Source organism: Diceros bicornis, chromosome 5 (genome assembly GCF_020826845.1).
Source record: "Diceros bicornis minor isolate mBicDic1 chromosome 5, mDicBic1.mat.cur, whole genome shotgun sequence".
Lineage (NCBI taxonomy): Eukaryota > Metazoa > Chordata > Mammalia > Perissodactyla > Rhinocerotidae > Diceros > Diceros bicornis.
In genome coordinates, this window is record NC_080744.1 from 98,043,390 (window position 1) to 98,070,078 (window position 26,689).

Genomic DNA, 26,689 nt, shown 5'->3' on the forward strand with positions numbered 1-26,689 from the left:
TCTAGAAAATTGTTTCAAAGAAATATACACTGAACGAAACCATTTCAAGTCTTAATAAATGTTAGGAACACAGGATGAGTAAAAAGGCAAGGGAAGGGGGAGGTTAGCTTAATACATGGGAAGATTCAGTATGTAAAAAGAAAGGAAATGATCTGAAAAATTAGAACAAATGCCCCCCCACTCCATGGAACACATTCCAAGAAAGAAGACAATATTTTGAAATGGTAAATCTCACCAATATTTGAGGAGATCTTTCAAAAATAAAAAGAGACTAACCTGAGATCAGGAAATACTGCTTTTAGATGAAAAACACAATTTAAGAATCAAAAACCCAAATGGAGGCAGTAAATAGTGATATTGTTGAAAGCTTGATCACTGAATTAGGAGAAACCTTTGAGAAATTCTCCCAGAAATCACAGAAAAATAAAAAAAAGAGGAGGTGAGAGTGATAAGTAAACAGCTAACATTCTGAGAGGATGGATTCAGGATATCCCTCACAGGAACTGCAGAAGTGCTGACAGAGAGGACATAGGACAGGCACCAAAGAAATATGTAAGGACTCTGCTTCCAACCACAGTGGAGTAACAGGGACCAGATTTACCTTCCCTCTGAAACAGTCAAAACAACCGAGAAAATACACAGAATAGCAGTACTCAAAGCACCGGACACCAGGCAGCGAAGGACCATGATCCCTGAGACATGGGAAACAAACAAGACGAGACTTAAAGCCCCGCCACGCCACCTGGAGAGACTTCAGTCTGCAGCATAGGCACAGGGGACCCAGCCTGAGCCCAGCTGACCCCCTGGGTGGAGGAAATGGAGCTGACAGACCAGGGAGACCAAGGCAGCCAGAAGTCATAGACACACAACCACAGGGCAGAGAGGTACACAGAGAGAACCCCTGAGATTTGGAGACGGTCCCCCTTGAATCATTACCAGGGTACTGATCAGTGCACACATGTAGGAAACTATCAGAGGTTAAGGAGAGCATCAACTGAAAGATTAGAGAGGACAGTAAAAAATTGAAATTCTGGACATAAAAACTACAATTCTGAGATGAAAAATTCACAGGATGGAATTAATGGCAGATTAGACACTGCAGGAAAAAATTAGTGAACTTGAAGACAGAGCAAAAAGAACTATTTAAAATAAAATACACAGAGTTTAAAAGGATTTTAAAAAATAAAACGAGCATTAGTGAGCTGTGGGACAACTTCAGCCAGTCTAATAGACAAGTAATTCGAATGTCTGAAACAGGAGAGAAGATGGGGACAGAAAAAACATCTGAAGAATGAATACCTGATTTTTTTAATAAATTTGGTGAAAACTATAAACCCAGAGATCAAAGAAGCTAAATGCACACCAAGCATAATAAGCGTAAGAAACCTATACTAAGGCAAATCATAATCAAATTATTCAATACCAGTGACAAAGAGAAAACCTTAAAATCAGCCAGAAGCAAAAAGAGGTATTTTGTACAGACGAACAAAGATAAAGATGACAGCAAATTTCTCATGAGTCAACGTAGGTGAGTAGATAGTGGCACAAAGATATTATAAGAAAAGAAAACTACAGACCAAAATCCCTCATGAACACAGATGCAAAAATGTTTAAAGTCAAATCCAACAATATATAAAAAGTATAATACATCATCTCCAAATGGAGTCTACCCCAGGAATGCAAGATTGGCTTAACTTTTGAAAATCAAACAATTCACTATCTGCACAAACTAAAAAGGAAAAACCACATTACGATCACAATAGATGCCACAAAAGTATTTGACAAAATCCAACATCCATTCCTAATCAAACCCTCAGCAAACTTTGAATAGAAGGGAACTTACACTGATAAGGGACACTATGAAAAACTTAAGCTAACATAATAATACTTGATTAAAGGGGGCCGGCCCCGTGGCTTAGTGGTTAAGTGTGTGCACTCTGCTATTTATGGCCTGGGGTCGGATCCCGGGTGCGCACAGACGCACCGCTTGTCCGGCCATGCTGAGGCGGCGTCCCACATACAGCAACTAGAAGGATGTGCAACTATGACATACAACTATCTACTGGGGCTTTGGGGAGAAAAAGTGGAAAAAAAAAAAAGGAGGAGGATTGGCAATAGATGTTAGCTCAGGGCCGGTCTTCCTCAGCAAAAAGAGGAGGATTGGCATGGATGTTAGCGCAGGGCTGATCTTCCTCACCAATAATAATAATAATAATAATAACACTTCATTAAAGACTGAATTCTGTGTATGATCAGGAAAAAGACAAAGACGTCCACTTGCACCACTTCTATTCTGCATGATATTCTACATATGATGGAGGTTCTAGACAGTGCAATCAGGCGAGAAGACGAACCAATTCTATTTCTGTATTCTATCAATGAACAATTAGAAATTGAAATAAAAAAATACCATTTACAATAGCAAAAAACATTAAAAATACTTAGAGATAAATCTGACAGATACGCAAGATCTGTACACTGATAATAACAAAATTATGCTGAAAGAAATTAAAGAAGAGCTAAATAAATGGAGACATATGCAGTGCTCATGAGTCAGAAGATTCAATATTGTTAAGATGTCAGTTTTCCTCAAAATTGCTCTTGAGAGTCGAGGCAACAGAATGCCAGCAGGCTTTTTTATGGGATTGGACAAACTGAATCTAAAATTCATACGGAAATGCAAAGGACCTAGAAAAGCCAAAATAACTCTGGAAAAGAAGAACAAAGTTGGAAGACTAACACCACCTGATTTCACGATAAAGCTGCACTAACCAAGAAGTCGTGGGGCTGGTGTAGGAGCAAAGAGATGAACAGAACAGCACAGAGAGTCCAGAAATAGACCCACACACACAGAAATAACTGATTTTTGACAAAAGTGCAAAGGCTGTTTAGTGGAGAAAGGATAGTCTTTTCAACAAAGGTGCTGGAACAACAGGATATTGTTCCATGTGCCATAAGAAAGGTAAAAAAGGCTTGTCATGAGGATTACATGAGAAATATTTGTAAAGTTAGTTCACATAGCACCTCATGTAGTATGTAAATATTAGTTCCCTTTCTTCTTGGATTCCAAAAAAATCCATTTCCTTCCCTGCACCAGAAAAGTCTTTATGCATAAAAATGCAAATCAGATCATGTTAACATCCTCTCAGGGACTGCTTCTTGCACTCTGAGTGAATTCTAAATGCACAGTGGTCCTCTGTGGCTGTCACTGGCCTAGCCTTTCCCCCTCATCACACTCCATGGCCTTATTCACCTCCCCAGATTTGACAATGCCTTCCCTGCCACAGGGCCTTTTCACGTGTTATTTCCATGTCTGGGAAAGCTCTTGACACCCCCAGGCCCTACAAATTGCTAATCCCCATTCGTATCCTTCAGATCCCAGCTTAACAGTCATTTCCTCAGGGAGGCTTTGCCCTGCCCCACTTTCCCCACCACTTTTACATGGGAATTAGGGTCCCCTGTTACAGTTTTCATAGCCTCCTGTTTTTTCCCCTTGGAACACACCACCTTTTTAATTCTATATTCATTGTACAAACCATTTGTTCATCCACTTCCCCAGCCACACTGAAAGCTCCATTATGGATGATGACCATGTTTGTTTCACTCACAGCTGTATTTTCAGTTTCCAGCACAGCGACATGTGCTGAATAAATATCTGTTGGGTTAAACAAAAACATGCAATTTGCCTCCCACAGAAAGGTTTCTCCTTCATCCGTGAAGACTTGGTGGCCAAGCCTTGGGAGCTGGCTTCAGTCTTGGGCCAGGCTGTTGCCAGTTCTAGAGAGGTGGGACATCGGGGGCTCCCGAGACTCGCTTTGTCAGGCCGTCTTGAACAAACCTCAGCTGCTCTTCCGGGCAAGCCTGAGGGTCACCATCCCCATCCATGGGCTTCCCTACCTTGAGGGCTGTTGTAGACACTGCTGACGTCCCACCCAGGTCTCCTGGGTCTCTTGTACCATGGCTCACAACGGCATCTTCTCAAAGGCTTGCCCTTGGAGCCGCTTTGAAGCTGCCTGTGCTGAAGTTGCCTGGGAGTTACGCCCACCCCTCAAGGTCTGTGGCCAACACGAGCCCACTCCCGTGCCTCCAGGAGGGGCAAACTTGAGTGCACTTACACTCCCAGGAGGGGCTCCCGGCCGTGTCAGGCTGAGGGTGGGCCTCTCCTGGACCACCACTGGCTGGGCTCCTCCTCTGGCTGACTGCTTCTCCCTCACCACTTCTCATGAGGGTGCCCTCTCAGTGTGGGCACCAATCCGTGTCCAGGCTCAGTGTCTAGGGACTCAACCTGCAAGCAAGTCCCTCCCACATGGAGAGGAAGGCAGTGAGCACTGACTGGGCGTGCGCACAAGTCGGGCACTGGCATGGCCACCATCCTCACGCCAACCCTGAGGAGGCCACGGGGGCCCAGAGAGGACCTGCACCTTGTTCAAGATTGCCCAGCTGGTCAGGGTGAAACCAGGACCCAGAACCATGGCAGACTCTGTCTCCAAAGTCCACACTCTTAACTCACTGCCTGGCCATGTGAGTCTGCACGGGTGCACGTGTGTGCGTGTTCCATGCGTGCGTGCAGGTCCCCAGTCCCATCAAACAATGTGAGCGGTGCTGTTTAGAATGGTACCAGGGTTACCGGAGGGGGACTTCAAACTGAGCACAAGGACATCACTCCAGAGTGGACAGGGCTGCCTTGTGTCCGGCCAGCTCAGCCACTGCGAGTACTCCAAAAGGAGTCAGGGGCCCCCATTACAAGCGCGTCCTGGAGGGTGCACCATGACCGAGAAAAGAGTTGGCCCAGGTGACATCTGAGGTCCCCATGACGCGGAGCTCTTGCAAATCTAGGGCCTCAGAATATGTGCGGTCAACTCAAGGTTAAAGAATGACATTGCGAGCCGGCTCGCCGGAGAGTAATTCATGTCATCACCAGAAAAGGGAGAACTGAAAGCCACGGGCCGGATCGCTCCCTGAGTAAATGCCTGGCAGACACGGCTCCACGTCAGAGAACAAGAAAAGAATCTATAAAAATACAGGGAAAACCAAAGGCAGATGTTTTCTTCAGTTAGCTTCCACTGAAAAAGCAATAAACAGGAAAGATTAGTGTTAACTGTGCATTTTTATGTAACCATTCTGCGTGAGTCATGACATTTCAGCAAGAAATGTCTTTTTTTAGTGAAGCTAAAGGAAACTATTTTAATATTCTTGATCACACTGGGGTTTTTGCAATCAAGTTGTTTTTAACCAAAGCCTTACAAAATATGACCATCACCCGAGAATATTACTGAAACTGAAATCACACCAGCAGGAAGCAATGATTCCCATTTGTCTTTTCAAATGTCCTAAAGTAACTCAAAATAATTATATCTGCCCAAAAACAATACCACTTCTAGGCTATTTTTGTTATAGTTTCCTTTTATAGATTGAGGAAAAAAGTCTTTGTCTATTTACTTCTTGAGTATCAGAGTTAGGAAAAAGGATTCCTCATTAAAAAATCAAGGCTCTTGTAAAGAGGGTTTAAAATGCTGATGCTGCTCATTTTTCAATTGTATTGCACACTGATTACATTTTTAACATTTTGTTTCTTTTTTATTTTGATCTTGCTGAAATTTCCCCCTAGTGTAAAACAGATTAGGCTGTATTCTTTTATTTGTGTTTTTTTTTTTTGACAGGGGACACATTGGGGTGGTTCACATTGGAATCACCAAGGTTGCTTTTAAAAATAATAGATGGGGGGCCGGCCCCGTGGCTTAGCGGTTAAGTGCGCGCGCTCCGCTACTAGCGGCCTGGGTTCGCATCCCGGGCGCTCACCGACGCACTGCTTCTCCGGCCATGTTGAGGCCGCGTCCCACATACGGCAACTGGAAGGATGTGCAACTATTACATACGGCTATCCACTGGGACTTTGGGGAAAAAAAAAGGGAGGAGGATTGGCAATAGATGTTAGCTCAGAGCTGGTCTTCCTCAGCAAAAAGATGAGGATTAGCATGGATGTTAGCTCAGGGCTGATCTTCCTCACAAAAAAAATAAATAAATAAAATAAAATAAAAATAAAAATAATAGACGGCCTGGGCTTCACCACAACATAGTCGAATGCAGAGAAATGAGGTGGAGCCTCGGCATCAGAATTTTTAAAAGATCCAATAAAATTCTTATCTGCTTTGAGATTGAGAGCCACTGTTCTAGGGGCTGGCAATTTTAAAAACTTATTTATAGAGCTGTTTTATTTCAGACACTACTCGAACATTCCTCTTTCAAGAAAAGCCCTGATCCAAAGATAAGAATGGAGAGAAAGAGTCTTTAGGAGGTGATTCTCAGCATGACAAAGAAATGCACCAATGGTTCTTTCATATGGGTGCATTTATTTTTTTATTTATTTTTTATTTTTTTTAATTTTATTTATTTATTTATTTATTTTCCCCCCAAAGCCCCAGTAGATAGTTGTATGTCATAGCTGCACGTCCTTCTAGTTGCTGTATGTGGGATGCGGCCTCAGCATGGCCGGAGAAGCGGTGCGTCGGTGCGCGCCTGGGATCCGAACCCCGGGCTGCCAGCAGCGGAGCACGCACACTTAACCGCTAAGCCATGGGGCTGGCCCTATATGGGTGAATTTAAAGCAAGATTTAGAGTTTCAGTCACATAGACTTATGACGGGTTGGAAGACCTATATACTGACCTGTTACAGAGAACTTGAACCTCGTTCTCCCCCTTTACCACAACAGACTCACTGCTCTTGGGAGTTGGGAAAAGACTCCTTCCCCATCTGGATTTTGCAGAGCCTTGCTGCCCACCGTTCTCAGACCCGGCTTCCTGATGGAGCAATAGCACAGCACGGGCAGGGGCTGGAGGGCTCCCTCGACTTACCCACATAGGGCCTCATTGTGGGAAAGTAGCTTGTTCACTAATGCCAAAGGGGAGAATCCAGTTGGTTGTGCATAAATACAGCAGACACAAGGCTCCCCATGGCGGCTGCTTCACTCGCCTCCCTGGCTGCCTCCCTGACCCCTGGGAGCCCCGTTGTGGAGGAGGCTGTATGCATCTCAGTTACGTCTCTTGCAGAGAAATGCTCCATAACTAATGGAAAATGCAATCATTCAGTGCCCTTCCTGGCAAGTCTCCTCCTCAAGCCTTGCAAAGCCTGGATACGCTTCAGTTTTTAGACCCCTTTCCCTAATAAGTTGGTACTCTGGACAACGCATTAGACATGCAAGGCAAGGACAGGAAGAGAAAGGAGTTTGGGACTGGTGAGGGGATGGGGTGCCCTGGTTTCAGGGTCCAAATATAAAGACAGCCTCGGGAAACGTAGGCACAATGGCCGGCACCAACTGTCCAAGTCCTACATCTGGAAACGATTCTGCACCCTGAAGTCTGGCAGAGATAGGCCTGAGTGGGACAGGTCCCTGTCCCAGCAGAATCTGTCCCCTCGCCTCTCGGATGTGCATTACTTGTCCCCTCCCCCAGGCATCCTAGCATTGCCCATCTCCCTCTCTTGCCTCAGCCCTGACGTGGACCCCTCTTCCCTCCCCATCTAAACCCACTCTCAGCTGTGGCGACTTTCCTCTGCTCTCTGCAGAAAATGGCCTTGGCCCTGGCTCTGGATTGTGTCTGGCTCTGCTTCTGTCCAAGAAGACAGTGCAAAGTGGCAGATCTGGTCCAAGGCAGGAGGTGGGTGGGCAGGACTCAGGCATCAGACAATGAATCAAGTCAGAACAAAGCCAGGGAAGAGAGACAGAAGGCAAGGCTAGGAGCTGGAGTGAGCCTGAGAAGCAGGGAGAGCTATGGTGAGGAGCAAATCTGAGGAATGAAACTGCCCCTCGGGTCTGGACAAGTGACTGAATTCCAGGCCCCACCAGATCTGAGAGGCACGGAGAGGAAGGCGAGAAAGTGCTGCTCTTTATCCTGTCTTGGGGCAGGCTTAAATCTACTTCAAATGGATGAGGGGCGAGCATCAGCAGGTCCAGCTGAAGGAAATGAAGAGGAAGAGAGCAGGAAAATGAAGCAGAGGAACTGATACAACATGGCTCAGCCTCTACTGATGCTCAGATCTGAATGAGCAAAGGAGCGGAAGGGAGCAAGTAAAATCCACACTACCCACAGGCCTGGAAGACCCATCCCTGGGATGTGACACTGTTGACTCACAGAGTAGGGTGATTCACAGTTTTATACAAAACAAAGAACACTGCATATTCCTGCTTCCCAGCAGGGCACTCTGAGCACACTCTGCACTGCAGCCAAGTTGATTTATGAAAATAGGTGATGGGTCCAAAGGGATCCATCAGTGAATGCAAACGCATCCAAGGAAGGGATGAATTCTGTGGCTTGATTCAACATGAGGAGTCAGGGCCATTGAAGAGATGCCTCCCGCTCTCTCCACAGTTAAACTTACTTCTGGTAGAAGAGATTTGTCAATGACAATACAGGGCAGCAACAAAGGGTCACCAAAGACCCTAGATAACCAGATTTTTTAACATTATTTGGGTGGAGAAAGAACTAGAGTGAGTGGATCAACTTCCTCTGCTGGTTTTGTTGCCTAAATATCTCTTGAATCGACTCACTTCCCTCCATCTCCACTATCACAAACCTGTACTGGGTTGAATAGTGTGCCCCCAAAATGCATGTCTACCCAAACCTGTGAAGGTGACCTTATTTGGAAATAGGATCTTTGTAGATGTAATCAAGTTAAAATGAGGTCACACTGGATTAGGGTTATTCCTAACGCAACATGACTGGTGTCCTTATGAGAAGACAGAAATTTGGAAACAGAGACACACAGGGAGAAGGTCATGTGATGACAGAGGCAGAGATGGGACAGAGATGTCCATAAGCCAAGGAACCTCAAGGGTCGCTGGCCACCACCACCCTCAGAGCCTCAGAAAAGACTCACCTGCTGACTTTTTGGTTTTGGACTTCTGGCCTCCAGAACCATAAGAGAATAAATTCCTGTTGTTTTAAGCTGCCCAGTTTGGGGTCATTTGTGATGGCAGCCGAGGAAATAACACACCACCCTAACCCATGCCCGCGTCATCTCTCCAGGGTAACTCCAACACCCATGTAACCTTGACTCTCCCGGCCAGGATGGCTCCCCTACAACATGATCTCCACTCTGCGGCCAGAGGGAGCTTCTCACCTCCAGCATGGATCACAGAACTCCTCTGGTTCAAAACCTTCAGTGGCCGGGGAATTTATTGCTCTGGGAGTAAGCATCCACTCTCCCCTTCTCCCATCTCCTCACCTGGTTACCTTCAGGCCCCTCACCAGATCTCACTAAGTACCACTCAGTCACGAGAGCCGTCTCAATCTGCCCCAACAAGCCGGATCCCATGTTATTTGGTCTCAATGCCCCCCTGCACTTTTCCTCCTTAATACTTGTCATCATGTATTATGTATGTTATATGTGACTATTTGGTGTCTCTCTTCCCCACTAAACATGAGATCCACACTGCATGGGTTTTATTCATCACTATATCCCCAACACTCAGTCCAGCATCTCACACAAAGTGACTTAGTACTCAATAATAAATATGTGGATGAATGAATGAATGAACAGAGCAAAGGGAGAAAGAGATAGGCACTCTCCACTCCCCTTCCTCTCCCTGAATGTGTGATAGACGCCCTCAAGCGCAGGTGGAAGGGAAATGCCATCCTTTGATGACTGGGCAAAACTCAGAACGGTCAAAGTCAACCCATCTTCCCTTGTCAACAGTGCCAAAATCCTAAGACACATTTTAAAGGGGTAAGAAGAGAAATGAAGCAGGATAAGTTGGAAAGTTTGGGAAACCACTCGTCTATATCAGTGTTTAAATATAATTTTCAATTACTAAAAAAGGAATGAAATCTCTACAATTCCCAAACACTATCATTAATACTATCCCATAGGTCATGTCATGCCTGCTTCAGCAGATTCCTGTAGGGGATATATTATTGTCTGCATTTATAGGACAGAACACTGAGGTCCAAGGAGGTTAAGTCATTCACCCAAGGGAAAGGGCCATGAACTGTCACTATCACCAGGTCCATCTGACTCCAAGTGCAGGGATCCTTCCACTGCCCACAGCTGCCCACACCCTCTGCCCCCATGGCCCCCACCCCTCAGCCACCCTGGTTACCACACATGGCTGGGGTGAGCTCTCTTGGCTTGCAGGGAAGCCAGCCTCCAGCCAGCATCTGCAATGTGTGTGAAACATGGCTCCACCTCCTTTACCTGCTGTGACTCCAGAGTGATAATGAACCCAGCAACCCGAGTTGGAACTCTGTCCAGATTCATGAAATATCTTTCAACATAAAATACGAGAGAAAAACACAAACAATTCAGCAGCATCAGCATGCGATGTATGAAGTGAAGCAAAACAAGGCAGGTTGTGTAAATATTTAACAACAAGAAAGAACTGAACTGGTGCCAAAGAAACATCTGGGATAAGAGATCTAAGTGGGCTGTGGTTTCCAGTGGGAAAGTCACCATGAAGCTACGAAAAATAACCGGCCAGTGATACCAGATTTCACTCATGTGCATTTATCAGCACCTCTGGCAGCCCAAATCTAAAGGCTTTTTCCAGTGGCCTAAGTGTTTACTACACAACTGGGCAATTTCCAAGGGGCCTAAATCAAATAAACGTGCTTTTCTTGCCACCAAAACAGTTTATTTCCATTTCAAACAACAGAAACCCAATAACGGTGTTAATAGTTGACTCAGATAAAATCAGGACTTTTTGGCCACATTTATGTATGTTACCTAAAATGGCAAGAAAAGGACTGCTGGGTATATTTAGGATTTCAGATTCTGGCATTAGTCCAAAGACTAAGTTTGGGTATTCCAAAGAAAACCAGCTATATGTTTGCAAGTACGGTTTTCACGAAGTTACCTTCATGACTGACATTTGGAAACAGACCACCTTTTTCCAGAACTGATACCACAGAGTGGACATCATAGTTCACAGGGCCTCTGTGGGACCAATTATCTGCCTGACATTCTTTCCTGGAAGGATTCAACGGCACAGCTAATTTCAACAGTTTTGTCCTTGCCCTCTTTTGCAAAGTGTTGCGACGAAGGCCCAGCTGCCTTGGGTGGGCTGAGTCTGAATGCTGACGACTGTCAGCTATTTTCTCAGGCATACACATCCCACGAGGTGCACGCCGACCTTTGTGGCATCATTCATAACTGGGTTCATTTGCTCTCCTATTTCGCAGTGGAGAATGCCAACTGCCAACCCTGCAAACCCCCTATTGACCTTGGTGGAGGGTCTGAGATGTGAGCAGCGTGAGGGCCAGGCTGCTGCAGGCTGCAACACCTTCCCAGTGCTGGTCAGCCCGTGCCCTGGGCAGCAAGGAGAGGGCAGCAAACCTCCAGAGACTGCTCCTCTGACTGCTCTCCCCAAAGGCCTGGCCCTGGACCTGAGAGCTGGGCTCATACAAGCTGGGCAGCAGAAGTTGCTGGGCCAATCCCACCACTGTGTGCCAGTCCCAGCAGCCAAAGGACGCTTGCACCCCAGCTGCTGTAAGCCCCCAACTACAACTTGCTCAATTCTTTAGTTTAGGGCTTCCCAAACTTTAATGTGCATATAAAACCCTTGGGGATCTCGTTAAAATGTAGACCCTGAGTCAACAGGCCTGGGATGGGGCCCGGGACCCTGCATTTCTAAGACACTCCCAGGAGGTGCAGGTACTGCTGGTTGAGAGCACACTTACTAGATCTCACCACGGTTCACCTTCCCAGTACAAATACACATTTGCCTTGAGTTTCACAGTTAATAAGACAATTCACAAAACCATGCATTCCCCCATCCTTCTGAGGAGGAAAGTTAAACTCAGAGATCAAAGAGCTTGACAAGGTCAAAAGAGAGATGGACTCAACCCCAGTGACTTGATATCAAGTTCCGAGAGGATTTTATTAAATCAGTGATTCTCAAAATTTAGCACACATCAGAATGACTTGGAGGGTGGGTAAAAATACAGATTACTGGGCCCCCCCAAGTTTGTGATTCAGTAGGTTTGAGGTTCAGCCAAGAATGTGCATTTCTAGCAAGTTCACAAGAGATGCTTGTGCCTTTGGCGCAGGGACACACTTTGAGAACCACCGCACTAGATCATGGAGGACTCCAGAGACTCCAGGGCATCTGACTTCAGTCTCGAAGCCTTGACACCACTGACCATTCATATGCCCCTGACCCCCACTGAACGCTGCCCCGTTCACCCTCTGTGAGTCGGGGCCGCCGTAACCCTGGGCTGAGCTACTCTGACTGGACGTGCCATGTCAGGCCACACGGAGGCTTCTCTGTACCCAGCTGTTTCCAAAGGAGACAGAAGCTTCGGCTCCACTTTGTAGCAGCTGTTTGGCCTTGGTTGTATGGCCCTGGGGACCTCTCAGTGATTTCAAGCTTCATGCTCCCCACCTGTGAAATGCGGTCAATAATCCCCCATACACAGGACTGTGAGGAGGCCCAGAGGAGCTATGGTTCTCAACCCTACCTGTACATCAGAATCACCTGGGAAGCTTTTACAGTAAAAGTAACAGTGGCCATCACCCTCCTCACATCCTGGGCAGGTGCATTTGTCATATCTCCCCCTGTGACTGATTCTAATGTGCAGCCAGTGTTGATAGCCACTAAAGTGGTAAAAAACGTGCTATAAAAATGTAAGAGTTCATTATAGTTATTAATATTTCACTGTTAGGGTTGAATGAGAAAATAATAGCAAAGTGTGCCAAGCGTCCCACAGGTGTCCTCGCTCTCAGACAAGCAGGGAGACTGTGGTGTGGACGCACAGTCTTCAAGCTCTCACAGAAACACAGTGTGACGACAGGTCAGTGAGCAGGGCTGGCTGAACACGGCTCCCTGGTGGCCTGCTCTTGTGAGCTGCTATCTGTGCCCAGACCACAGCCCAGCCAAATCCTGTGACCCAAGGCTGAAAGTATCTCTGGACTTCGGCAAAGCTCTCAGGGAGATAGGGAAGCTTAATCACAGCTGATTCGGACATGTGAATCATGTACAGGGGCTTTCCGGCCAAAGCCATCAGGCACCAACCTGGAGAGGGCTCTCTCCAAATTATCACAAGGAATATGGGCTGCAACATTTAGGAAATAGGGGTCCATTCATTCAACAACAGCTGGGAACTCCTGTCCATGATAGGGGGAGCGGCTGTATCCCAGATGACCTTTCTACAGCCATGCAAAACAGGTATTTGTTGAATGGTTGGGTAACTGGTTATATATGAGGTAGCTATTGGATAAAGAGAGGGAGGGAAAAGGAAGGGAAAGAAAGAAGGGAAGAAAGGAAGAAATAAAGGAAAGAAGGAAGGAATTAGTTAATTCAGCTTTGGCTTACACCCTTTTCCACCACGGGACAGTTTTAACTTTGCAAAGTTCTTCCCTATATTGAACCCAAATGCTGACCCAATTCTCTGAATGAAGGAAGAGTCAAGTAGAAGCACAGCTGCGGAAGTGCAATGCAGGGGGAGTGGGCCAAATCAACCTTGTCTTGAAGAAGCTATGGGTTACCCTTTTCCACATCCGCTTCCCAGCCAGGGCATCTGGGCACTTCCTGTGCAGCACAGTGCTTGAGGTCACTGACAAGGCGTCTCCAGTTTCTGCTCAGCAGGATCATGGTTTTCCAGAGTTCAGCAGCCACAGAGGGGAGCTTGGGAAAGGCCATGGAAGACACAGAGAAGAATTCACTCCCTCTGCGCTCCCTTGGGAGGCTGACTGCACTGCTTGCCCTCTGAACCCCACCCCTGGGGCATCTCCAGTTACAGAGGCTGTAGAATCACCTGGAAAGCCCTGGGCCTCTCCTGGCTTCCACTCCTTCCTTGTGGTGGGCTGGGGCTCAGGTCACCCAGAGATCCACGATAAGTATTTCTGCAGCCCCTCCCCCCACCAAACTTTAATCTGATCCCTGCCCTCCTCCATACCTGACATTGGCTCAATCTTCCACTCAGAATGCTGTAACCCAAACATCCTGAGCATTCCCAGTAAAAGAAAAGCATGCTCCCCATTCTCAGGGAGAACACTCCCTCCTTCCCCATAAGAATCACCTCTAACACCACTAAGGCTGGTTCTTCCAGGCAGCCAGTGCAAACCTGCGGTTTGCCTGCCCAGCATCCCTTCCTCCTTTTAGTGACAGCACCCTAATCTCCTCTGGGAAGTCACATCTCCCCAGTTCTTGGGTTGAAGTGTCCTGGGCAGAAAAGTTGGCCTCACACCCCGGCTCAGACTCCCCAGGCACTGGAATTGGGCAGGGGAGGGCAGGTGGCCCAAGCTGATCCAAGCGAGTCAGTCCTGGGATACTTGCTGGCACTGCTAGAGAAGGCACTGTTTCTGCTGGTGTTGCTAAGCTTGCAGAATATCAACTCAGAGCTGCTAGTGAGCACCTCTTGTCATATGAGGAGAGCCTGCCTGAGAATCAGCCCTGCCCAGGAGCAACTCCACTTCTGGGTATAGTGTATTCCCAAAAGAATTGAAAGCAGAATCTCAAAGAAGTATCTGCACTCCCACGTTCACTGCAGCATTATTTACAATAGCCAAGATACAGAAACAACCCAAATGCCCATTGACAGATGAGTGGATAAAGAAAATGTGGGGTACACATACTATGGAATATTATCCAGCCTTTAAAAAGAAGTCGGTTCTCTCATTTGCAACAGTATGGATGAACCTAGAGGACATTATGATGAACCTAGAGGACATTATAATGAACCTAGACAGCATGTGAAGTGAAATAAGCCAGTCACAAAAAAGGACAAATCCTGCATGATTCCACACACGAGGTATCTTCAGTAGTCAGCCTCACAGAAGCAGAGAGTAGAATGGTGGGTGCCAGGGGCTAGAGGAGGGGAAGTGGGGAGTTGGTGTTTAATGGGTATAAAGTTTCAGCTATGCAAAATGAATAAGTTCTAGAGATCTGCTGTACAACATCGGCCTAGAGTTAACAATATGGTATTGTCCACTTTAAAATATGTTAAGTGACAGATCTCACATTCAGTGTTCTTACTACAAAAAAAAAAAAAAGAAAGAAAAAAGCCACAAAAGAACACAAGGAAATTTCTGGAGGTGATGGATCTGTTTAGTACCTTGATTGTGGTGATGGTATCATGGGTATATGCATATGTCCAAACTCATCAAATTGTGTACACTAAATATATGCAGTTTTTTGCATATCAATTATACCTCAATAAAGCTTTAAAAAAAAAGCTGGGAGATGAAAAAAGATACACAGTGGATTCTCATTATTCACAGGCATTATGTTCTACAAAGTCACCACAAACACTGACTTAGCAAATGCTGAGCCACGGCTCCTAAGGCGAACAGGCTCAGGTTCCTGCTAGCCTCTGGTCACGTCTTTGTCAACAACATCTGGTCATAACCTTGTTTACTCTGTGTTTCTATTTAAAGACACCTCATTTAATACATATCGTTGATTCATGAACACTGAACTCCCAGCCACCAGCACTAGCACTCAAGCCTGAATGAAGCTCCTCTAACACACACACGTTTTCTCTGCGAGCCTTGCACTTCAGAATGCTAGGCAGCACTTTGGCACTACACTTGGAGTCATTTTAAATAGCAACCAAAAGCACAAAAATACAGAAAACATGGCACAAAATATACTGCAAGGAGAACATTTGTTGATAGTCATGAGGGCTGAAACTAGAAGGCAGAGCATCATCTTTTTTGACTTCAGCTGGAATGTGTGCATTGAGTGACTCAAATTTTTCACCACTCTGTGCATGTCCACAAATGATTCTGAAAGCTCATCAGTATTGATTTTGGGGTTACAAATAAATTTTGCTCGTAGGCAAATTCACAAATACCGAATCTGTGAATAATGAGGATTGACTGTACTTTTGTTAGCAGTATTTGATCACCTGGATCCTCCTGTGCCTCAAGCCAGTAAACTGCTTTCAGTTACATGAGCAATGAATTTCCTTTCTCATTCAAGCCAGTTGAAGTTGATTTTCTGTCACATGAGCCCAGGCTGGTTCCACAGCTGCTCTTTTAGCATAGTGGTCTCTGGGAAAAAGGTACCTGTTCCCTCTAATTAGCCCTTAGAACCCTCTAGAATCCCAGAGTCCTCAACATCCTGATCACCCCTTCAAAGGGAAAGTTTAGTCCTCCCCAGGCATTGTCTGTGGAGACATTTTCCAGGTTTATATGCAGAATTACTCAGCTTGAGATGACAGATCCCTCTCATCCTCCTGCCAAAATAAGTCCTCGAAAGGAGTGGGGTTCTTCCCGTGAGCCACAGTAAAAACACTTCAGCAGTGTCCTCCTCAACCCACTGCCAATTCGAGTCCTGGAGAATGGACATGGGTCTGCATGGCTTTTGAGTTTCCAGGGCCAATGCTGTCTCCCTGCCCACAGGCTGTGCCAATCGACAGCAGAGGGTTCACGGGAACGGGGCTCAGCAGGGGCTTGGGCGAATGGCCCCATGCCAGAGGACTTGGTTCCAGCTTTTAATTCCTCTCCTCTGACCTCCTACCATTTCTTAAATCAGTGGATTAAATTCCATGTTCTGGCCTTGGGCAAGAGAGTAGAATCGGAGCTAGAAGGCTCCTGAGAAATTTCCCGGGCTGAGATGAGGGGAATGAGGGTCAGAGAAGAAAGGGACTTGCCAAGATGGCAAAGTGAAAACCAGAACAGGGGCTCCCAACCCCCTTTCCAGCACTTTCTCTACTAGCAATGTTGCTGTTGCTAGGTGAAGGCTCCACCCATTCTCTGTCCATGTCGATAAATCCCAGTTTTTAATTCACGGACAAATCAAATCATTGCATTGGCCCACACCATTCCGTGATGCATGGTGCCCACTCTAAGGAGACATTATATATCTTCTGACCCCTCTTTGTCACCACCTCTCCAGCTAGGGAAACATTTAATTCCACAAAGAAGGACTCCAGCATCACCACCACCCCAGTTACTGCAACTCCATGCAAACATTGCTTTCCGGGATGCTTGAGCCAGCACGGGAGTCTGCAGGCCCCACCGTCATTACGTGTCTTGCTCCTCTCCCTCCAGGCACACTCAACACCCGACCTGTTCAGTGCAGGCCACCGTGCAATGCCCGTGGATGAGACATGGACTCGCTACTGACCGAGAGGCTCAAAGAAGGGATGCTCCCCTGGGCCAGGTGGGCCAGGCTGCCCTCATTAGACCACCCCCTTCACGCAGGCCTTGCCTGGCTCTCTGCCCCACATCCTCCCACCCCGACTCCACACCAGGTGGGCCACGTCACTTCCTTCCAGGCCTGAAACCAAACATGCCCAGGGACAAGAAGAGACCCTAGTCCAATAATTGAAGGCATCAAATCATCCCTGAGGGTTTTTATTACAAGTTTCTATCACTTCTACACTTTGGTTACATACGAAGCCCAGCTCCTGCCCTGTCCCGTGGCCAGCGAAGCCCTGAGGCCCATTCCAGTGGAAGACCTGCTGCAGTGACCTCCTCCAGGCTCTCTCACTGGATCAAGAGGCTTTTATGTTGTATGTCCCGGGAGATTCATGGCACGCTCTCTCTGGCCCTAAGACAGACTCGGCCCTCTCTACCACCCTGAGGATAGGGACCCACTTCTCCATCCCCACCTTGTTCCTCACAAGAGGAGCCGGCTGGAGAGCTCAGAGGCCTGGCTGTTCACCATTCACCGGGCGTTCTCCAGCACCCTGAAGGACTCCCTCCACCACGCTAGCTCTGGCTGCCGGGCTCCTACCCTCCAGTGTCCACTCCACGGACATTTCTGTCCAAATGTGGTTCACACTGCCCCTTTAGATGCTACAGACACATGAAGACTTCCCACCGACAGAAGTGTCCATCCAACTCTGCTGAGCCAGTTAGCTGAACCCTTGGCCTGACCCGCCCTTGACCATCACTTCCCCTGCCATCTGCCTCAGCTGGGTCTCCTGACCGGGTTTCAAAAAGCCACATCCTGTGGTCAAACACAGAAGTCTGGAGAAAGGCAGCTCTTTCCAGAGAAGGTGATTTCAGCCATCAAAGCAACACTTCCTGGATGATTTATCTTCCCCTTCACATCCCTCCCATATGTGTAACTTTGTACGGTATGTTCCTTAGGATTTCTATACAGAGTTCTCTAATTCAGCCCCGGACGCTGGACCGCAGAGCACCTCTTTCTCTGAGTGTGTTTTAGCCTCGTTGTTCTACAAGCCAGGTCATGAGTCATCATCACAGGAGACACAGAGACGAGCACAACACAGACTCTGTCCTCTCACCTTCCTTCTCTATCCTTTTCCTCCCTTTCACACATCACTGATGACCAACACCGAAAAAATACTGTTATCGTACAGAACCAGCTGTACTTCTGTCACTTTTGACAACATCTGATTCAGCATTATCATAACTGTTATGGGCTGGATTCTGTCCAACCAGAATTCATATGCTGAAGCCTTAGTCCCCAGGACCTCAAAATGTGACTGTTTGGGGACGGGACCTTTAAGGAGGTGACTAAGGTTAAATAAAGTCATAAGAGTTGAGCCCTAATCCCATAGGACTGGTGTCCATGTAAAAAGAGGGAGACATCAGGGATGTATGTGTACAGAGGAAAGACCATGTGAGGACACAGCGAGAAGGCAGCCGTCCGCAAGCCAAGGAGAGAGGCCTCAGGAGAAACCAACGCTGCCGACACCTGATATGGGACGTCCAGCCCCCACACTGTGAGAAATAAGTTTCTGTTGCTTTCGCCCCCCAGTCTGTGGTGTTTGTTACGGCAGCCTCAGCACTCTAACACAATGAAGAAAGCTCAGACTCATTATTCACCAGGCTTCTGTGGAATGCCTACTATGTGCAGAGCACAGAGTAAGGCCTGTAGGCAGACGCAGAGTAAAGGAGAATCCAGCCACTCTCAGTCTGGCAGGGAGGACACAGCACAAATATATCCATCGTACAGTGGAATGCAAATATTACGATATAGTCAGTTCTGCTATAACATTTGTTTTGAAGATGCAAATTTGTTCCAATGTGATCGATATACTGGGGAACAATTCTAGGATAATGTGAATTTTGTGTTTGCTTATGCATGATTTCATCTGCGGGAAACAGCAGATGAACACGGAAAACTGCACCCAGCTGAACCGAGACACATAGGAATATGCAAAATGTACACCAGGCATCGGCCAGCTCCTTCAGTTTACCGTGTGTGTTACGAGCCACGCCATCTATATCTGGTGTCACAACTTTCTTTTCATTTCTGTCTAACTTCAGATGACTGTCCTTGTACCACTGACTACAACACACTAGGGGCAACCCTTCTGAGGCTCATTTCCACGAGGAAATTTCAAGTCCATTTCAAGGCCAAGTGTCATACTTACGGTAATATTTACAAATTTCTTAACCATTTAATTTGTAAAGCTGTGCTACCATTTTTATGAAGTTCTTATTTTTTATTTTATCTGTCACTGACAAATATTTGAGTGTTGTGCTCCTAACTCAGTTTTTCCCCATACACCCTGTGGTTTTTATTTTTATGATTTTGTATACTGCAGTGACTTTTAGGAAAACGTATATTGTGTTATAGCAGAACTGACTGTATTTAAATGTTTGAATAAGGAACTTCATTTCAGGTAACCGGGGCCTAGATAATAAATGCCTATGATCAGGACCACAAATAATCCCACACTCTCGGCATAACCCAATAAATGCCTATGATCAGGACCACAAATAATCCCACACTCTCAGCATAAACCTCATTACAGAACATATGGTTCTGGCTAATGTATCAACAATGCCTCCCAGTGGCAATGTCTCCTAATTGCAAGTAAAATATAGAAAAAAGTAATGCATTAAAAACGAATTTTTAAAATGCTATAGGGTAAATGAAGCCATTACAGAAGCCAAGACAAATATATCCCCTTACCTTTAGGCAGCTTTTTCTGACCTCTAGCTTCTTGATCTGTTTACTGAAAGAAATTTTCCTCTGGGGTCAAACAGCCTCCTAGAGGGAGCCACACTGACCTGTCATGGAGTTTTCAGAGGTGCATAGCTGTTCTCTCAGCTTCTCCACGTCGTCGGGGTGCACCTGTTCATAGAGGGTGCTCCCAAACCACTCTGACTGCGGCTGGTTAAGAACGGGGGTGACAGAGTCAGACACATAAATCACTCTCCCTGTCTCGGCCGCCACTACAAACAGAAACCCATCAGCTGCTTCAAGGATGAGGTGCTTTAGTTCCTGGGAAGAAAAGATCGTGATTAGGACAGGACAAACACAGGCCAGTTAAATCTTCTCATTAGGAAACTTCAACTTTTATTCCGATACGCACTGTGATACACAAATAGTTTTGGAAACTTTGATTGCTTTTTTTTTTATTGGAAGATGAGCTAAAAAATGCACAAAGCTTGTACTAGCCCTAAGATACAGCTACTGTAAACATGAGTCCTGTCCTGACTAGCCCTCTCTTATGGGAGGGAAATTTCCAGCACAGGGGAACAGGAAGCAAGGAGTGACCAGTAGAAGGCATTGGGCTGCCACAGATGTGAATGGCCACACCTACACATTCAAACTGCTGCCATGCCATTGGAGCAGAAGGGCCTGGTAGAAAAGGTGCTCACGGAAGCAAGGGAAGGAGAATGGGAAAGTGAGAAGAGAGAAGGAAAGGGACCCTGAGTCTCCCCGCCCACCACCTGCCACACTGCCAGCACGCTCTTGTTCCTCTTCTCTTCCTGTACTTTCTGAGCTGAATGCTGGCAGAGGATATAAGAGTATCACCTTACGTCTACTTGTCTGTCAAACGTCCAGAACTCTTTGACAGCCAACATCTCAACAGACTCTCTGAATAATCCCAGGGGTGGCAGGGCAATTAGCATTGACCATGTCACTTTACAGTGGGAAGAGAGGTTAGTTGCACCAGCCCTGGAGTCACATTGACTCACCAGGCTCACGACTGTCCGTGAAGACAGGAAGGAAGCTGCTTGGAATCAATGAATGGGCAGCAGGAAGCCTTGCCATCTTCCAGAGAGGGATGTGGATGAGGCACAATCAACTTTGTTAAAATGAGACATCTTTTCTTTGCAGGGGCCTGAAGGCAGCTCAGGCTTTGTGCTGGGAATCCTTTGTTCAAATGTAATCTTATGTGGAAGCCCCACTGTAATACAGACAAAGGGCCAGCTGCATGGAGGCAAAAAGTGGGAGGTCTGGAGCATCTGGCCCAGCTCTAAGTGCTGGTCCTGAGGGGGCTCCAAAGACCCAGAGATTAGAAAATGTGGATCTGGTGGTGAGCAGAACCTGGGAGTTTGTAAGGTCTCTGAGCCCTTGACTGGGTCAGAATTCTAACATCCTCTGCCTAGGAACCTAGGGAAGCGAACCATACAAGCATTTTTTTTTTTGGTCAGGAAGATAAGCCCTGAGCTAACATCCATGCCAATCCTCCTCTTTTTGCTGAGGAAGACCGGCCCTGAGCCAACATCTATTGCCAATCCTCCTCCTTTTTTTCCCCTTTTTCTCCCCAAAGACCTGGTAGATAGTTGTATGCCATAGCTGCATATCCTGCTAGTTGCTGTATGTGGGTGGCCACCTCAGCATGGCCGGACAAGCAGTATGTCTGTGCGCACCCGGGATCCAAACCCAGGCCACCAGTAGTGGAGCGCGCGCACTTAACCACTAAGCCACGGAGCCGGCCCCCTGTACAAGCATTTTTTAAGGAAAAGTTTATTCTGTCCATTTCTCTTGCTTTGCATTTCTGTGTCTCCTAGATGCTTACTCAGCTCAGAGGGTCAGGTCAGCAGTTTTATTTTCAGTATTGGGAAGATCTTCCCAGCAGGGAGGACTGTGAAACATGGAACAGGATGTCTGGGAAAGCAGAGAATTCTCTGTCAGTGGAGGAGAGGAAGTGGAGGCCGAGTGACTTCACCCATGTTTTCACAGTTTCCACTTCACAAGGACTGTGGGAAGTTCTGATGGGACAGCCTCACCCTGATCATGGACCTCTCTTTCTACCACCCTCCTCCCCAATTTTTGTCTTCTGTGAGCACCTCACTCATTACTAAGGTCCTGTGCCTGAAACCAGAACCAGCCTTGCCTCCACTCTCCAGTTAAACCAACAGAAAGGCTTAAGAGCATGGGTTCCAGAGTAAAAGGAGACCATCATCCATGGCTTTTCCACTTCACTGTGCAACTTTGGGCACGTTACAAACATCCTCAGCTTCCGTTGTTTCACATGGTTTTTTTCAGTGAGATTTTGTGAGGTTAAACGAGATCTTGTGTGTGAAGGACTTAGTGAGGGCCTGCACACAGTAGGTGCTCAACCAGTGCAGCATTGTCTTCAACAATGTAGAACTGAGGGAGAAATACGGGGAGGACTCATACTTGCATAACTGCCTTATCTCTTCACTCCACTTTCTTAATCTTTAGTCACTTAAAGATAAAGAGATTAATTTCAAATTCTGACCCAGCAGGGTTTTCATTACGGATTCAAGAAATGCAGATAAAAAGGGTTTTACTGACCCTAGCAGTGAGTAGGTGCTTAATACATGTCTGTCTGGTTACCTCAGTGACTCAGCCTTCATTGCCCGCCACGCCCTACGTGACACAATCTACTCCCACCACCTTCCTCCACCTCCAGGTAAGGGGAGCCGTTGCTGTGTTCTTTTTCACAGAGGTGGAAACGAGGGGGCAGCTGGGCCCTGAGCCACAAGCTCATGTCCTCCCAGTGACGCTGGCTCCACAGCCCCTTCCCAACACCTGTGATCGGAGGACCCACGTGGCCACTGGGGTGATGAGACCAGGGATCAAGGATCGAGTCCTTGCTAAAATGTCTGCCACCAACTAGCAGTAATAAATGCTAGCTCCTCTTTCCTTGTTCTTTTTCTAAACCTAACTCCCCTGACATGACTAGATTCCCAGGTCCAGCAGAATAAATGATTCTGTCTCTCATCAGGCCTTTTCCACTACTGCCACTGAGGCTCTGCATTCACTGTTCTTGTGGAGAATCTCCTCTTTCTAGGCACATTCTGGGGCTCCTTCACAGTCTGCCAGTGCCGTCTCTCTCTGAGACGTCCCCCTGACCACAGCAGGCCATATCGGCTCTCTTTCGTTTCAGCCGCACTCTCCGTGCCTCGTAAAATACTCCCGTACTTTTAGGACCCAACACGCTACATACTTTTGCACTTCCTAACTGCATTCCCTGACAACCATATCACTTTCCCTTCCCCCTGCCCACCACCACATACAAAGCGCTTTCAAATCCATCGTCTCATTTATCTTGCAAAAGCCTTCGGAGTCAGGATAGCAAAAAGCTCATGATCATTTCAGAGATGAGCCAACTGAAGCTTGGAGTATTTGCTGATCGGCCCTATCACCAGCACGAGGAAGAACAAAGACTCAGAACACAGGCCTTCTGGCTCACGTAACAATTTATAAAGTACTATCCCACTAACCATTTCTTGTGTTTGCCCTTCCCACCTATTCAAAGACTAGTACAACTGTTAAAAATATGGCTTTGGGGCCCCACAAACCTGGCTGTGTTCAACTGTTCAGCCAACCTGTGTTCAACTCCTGGCTCCACCACTAAGCAGTGGACCGACTCTGGGCAAACTGCTGACACCTTCAAGTCCTCAGCCTCCTCATGGATAGAGCAAGGATGAGTCACAGAATAAGGAGTAAGTAAAATAATGCACAAGAAGATATCACTCTGAGCAGGCACAGAGCAGAGGCCTGTGAAGCACCAGCTATTACAACCCTTGTCTCTACTGTCATTATGACTGCTACCAACATTTTCATGATGATTATCACCACCACTATTCCACCACACAGGAACTGTGTTTTCCACTGGCTTTTTCCTGTGTTAGCACGCTAAGAACATGGTTCAGATGCTGATATATTTTTTGAGTGATGTCTTTATAAGGTATATGGGAAATACAAAAGCAGAGGACACAGAGCTGGCCCCATGGTGTAGTGGTTAAGTGCGTGCGCTGCGCTGCTGGCGGCCCGGGTTTGGATCCCAGTGCGCACTGACGCACCGCTTGTCAGGCCATGCTGTGGCGGCATCCCACATAAAGTGGAGGAAGATGGGCACGGATGTTAGCTCAGGGCCAGTCTTCCTCAGCAAAAAGAGGAGGATGGGCATGGATGTTAGCTCAGGGCTGATCTTCCTCACAAAAAAAAAAGTGGAGGACACAAAGGTCGGACAAATACTCCCTTAAAGAGAGTTTCCTGCTTAAGAGTGGAAACAAAACTTCTTGATTTAGTGCCTTCCTCCACCTTGAACCCTGTTCTCCGTGTAGCTCATCTCATCTTGGTGACACTTTATTCTCTCTCCTTCCAATAATGACATTATCAGGGGGGAAAGGACCACAGACGACTGAGGAACAGGGTACCTGTTCCGTCAGGAAGGAAGGCTTGTAGGCGCCGTCTGTGGACTTGTTCCCTGTGCCCCTCATGGACTTCATGTGTGACACGGCCATGCGGAGGATGGTGAGCTTGTCCGGCTTCCGGGCCAGCGCGCTGCAGGTGGGGACCATGTCAGAGAGCTCCGTGATGTACTGCGTCATCTTGTTCCGCCGGCGCCGCTCTATCTCGCTGTGGTTCTCTCTTCCGGAAAGCACAAGATCAGGAGCGAGAGCAAGACAAGGATCAGACTGGGGGTTACTACCAGCAGAATAAGACCGCATGTCGTTCACACCAAGTGACTGAGAAACAGGCGCAAAAGAACAAAGGGCTCCTTCTGGGTCAGCGGTTGGCAAACATTTTTTGCTGGGAATCCTGAGAAGCTTTTGTCTCTGTGTGTGGGGAGCACAGGCTTCTATGGATGCCTCAGTCTCATCTCTAAACATGTCCTGAAATCTTCTAACTGTCCCCATGAACCTAAGCACTTTTCAATAAGCATGAAGAATTATGACATTATCCTTCAGCTGTCGAAAGTTAACCCAACACACTTCCTGAGTACACCTATGAATCGGTACACGGTGGGTGCACGTGCACACACACACACACACACACGCACAATGAATGCAGTTACTGTCTGTTGAATGTGGTTTACTCTGAACCTATAATAAGAAGCACTGTATAGCCTTGCCATCTTCGTGTCACTAAGTCGACAGCAACGCCACAGATTTGCTCTCCATAAAGCTGTTAACAAGTCTTTGTTCTACACCCAACACATTTTCTACAGCACAGGAACAGAACAGGTGCACCTCTGCCTTAAACAACAAACGCCAACTTAAAAAAAGCACTGGGAGGAATTACTGAGGTTAATCTCTGTGATGTGCTAAGATGAAAGGCTAGCAGAAGGGACAGAAGAATGTTTCCACCCTGGGATTATTACCTTTAGGCTTGAAAGAGAGTGACAGCAGACTCAGTTCAGCGACTCTAAGTCAAAGCTGTTACTTGGGATAAAATTGTCTAAAAATAGACCACATGTCTGTTGTAGGATTTACGGTTTCTCTGGTGTTCAAAGTATGAGAATGACACTAACAGCAGGAAAGGAATAATCTCAGGCAAGGCTGCCCCCCCCACCCCCGCAGGGATTAATCAGGCTGACATTCCACCGGCCTAGGCTGGGGATAGACTGACCATCAGGACTAATCATGTGGAAGTCGTGTGTGAAGATGCACGCTGTGGGGAAGCTCACTGCGGGCAGCAGACCTGGGCGGCCCAGCGGGCACCTTCTGTACTAAGAGCACTGAGCCAGGCTCCATGAGGGGAGGGGACAGAGGAAACAAGGAATGTCTGCTCCAGTGCTCAAGCATGGGGGGGTGGAAGATAAAATATTACTTTGCATAGTGGAAATGAAGGCAGAATATGATTAAATACCCCAAAAGGAAAGTAAAAACCATAGGAGAGAGCAAGAGAGGAGGAAGAGGTAGTCCTGAGGGGAGAAGGGCTGGAAGGGGCAGGGGAAGGAGCTTGGGAGGGAGCTAGTCCAGTCTGCAGCAGTTAGGGAGGTGTGTTCTGGGAGGAGGGTCAGCCGGATCAAAGAAAGGCCTGGAATTAGGATGAGGAGCCTGAGAAGTGGGGAAACAGGTGACAGATCAGAGAGAAAGCTGCTGTGGAGGGCAGGCTGAGCATAGGGTCTGGATCTTTCACGCCCCTGAGGCTGGCTTCTGGGGAGAGGTTCCGAGGCGGGTGAGTCTTGTTGGGAGGGAGGGGAAGAGAGAGGTTGAGGCCAGTGAGGGGATTTCTGGGGCAAGGTGCTCTCCTCCCACCCCACAGTGAGAGCCCTTTGGAGCTGACTAACGGACAGTGGAAACATCCAGAGGCAGCATAAGTGGTCTTGCTCCAGGGGCCAAGACATGCCTGGGCAGGGAAGGAGGCACATGGTATAGGAGTAATGGCTCTCCTGGGCAGGGCTTGTTTACCATGGGGAGAAAAAAGGTACAAGAGAAGAAGGGGTGGGGGCAGCCACAGAGAGAGAGGGGAAGTGAGGGACAGGGGGCATTTAGTTAGGGGATTCCTGCGTGCTCCAGCGAAGGCAGGAATCCTGCCCTGGAAGACACACAGGAGTTCCTCTGCTCTCTCTCCACGATTCCAAAGTGGGAACAGAAGGAGTGGCAGCCCACCCAGAATCAGGTCTTCATCAATATCCCCTCGACCTGTGCCCTCTGCTATGAACCTGCCACGGGAGGCTGTGGAGGTGCTGGCCCATGGGCCCATAGAGAAGGCCTGGGTGAGCTTGCCCGGGTGCATTCTCCCCACCTCGCCAGCTCGCACCTCATCAAGGCAGACAGTAGGGAGACAGTGTGCAGAGAACCCTGCCTGGCGCTGCGATAGGGAGTAGGATG

The 26,689-nt window shown here is 47.3% G+C and overlaps 1 protein-coding gene across 9 annotated transcripts in view; it reads right to left on the reverse strand.

Moving 5' to 3' along the window:
- ARNT2 (aryl hydrocarbon receptor nuclear translocator 2) overlaps window positions 1-24,848 on the reverse strand; it is a 121,693-nt gene extending 96,845 nt beyond the window's left edge. For 3 of the 9 annotated variants that reach the window (XM_058542603.1, XM_058542601.1, XM_058542604.1), the window contains exons 1-2: window positions 24,287-24,841; window positions 19,931-20,144 (exon numbers count right to left, since the gene is read on the reverse strand). In XM_058542603.1, coding sequence (XP_058398586.1) covers window positions 19,931-20,144; window positions 24,287-24,769 — 697 coding nt within the window. In that variant the 5' untranslated portion in view covers window positions 24,770-24,841. Of the gene's footprint in view, window positions 1-19,930; window positions 20,145-24,286 lie in introns of all 9 variants that reach the window. The other 6 variants (XM_058542608.1, XM_058542607.1, XM_058542602.1 and 3 more) reach the window with 4 other exon arrangements.
- Between the last annotated feature and the right edge of the window lie 1,841 nt (window positions 24,849-26,689).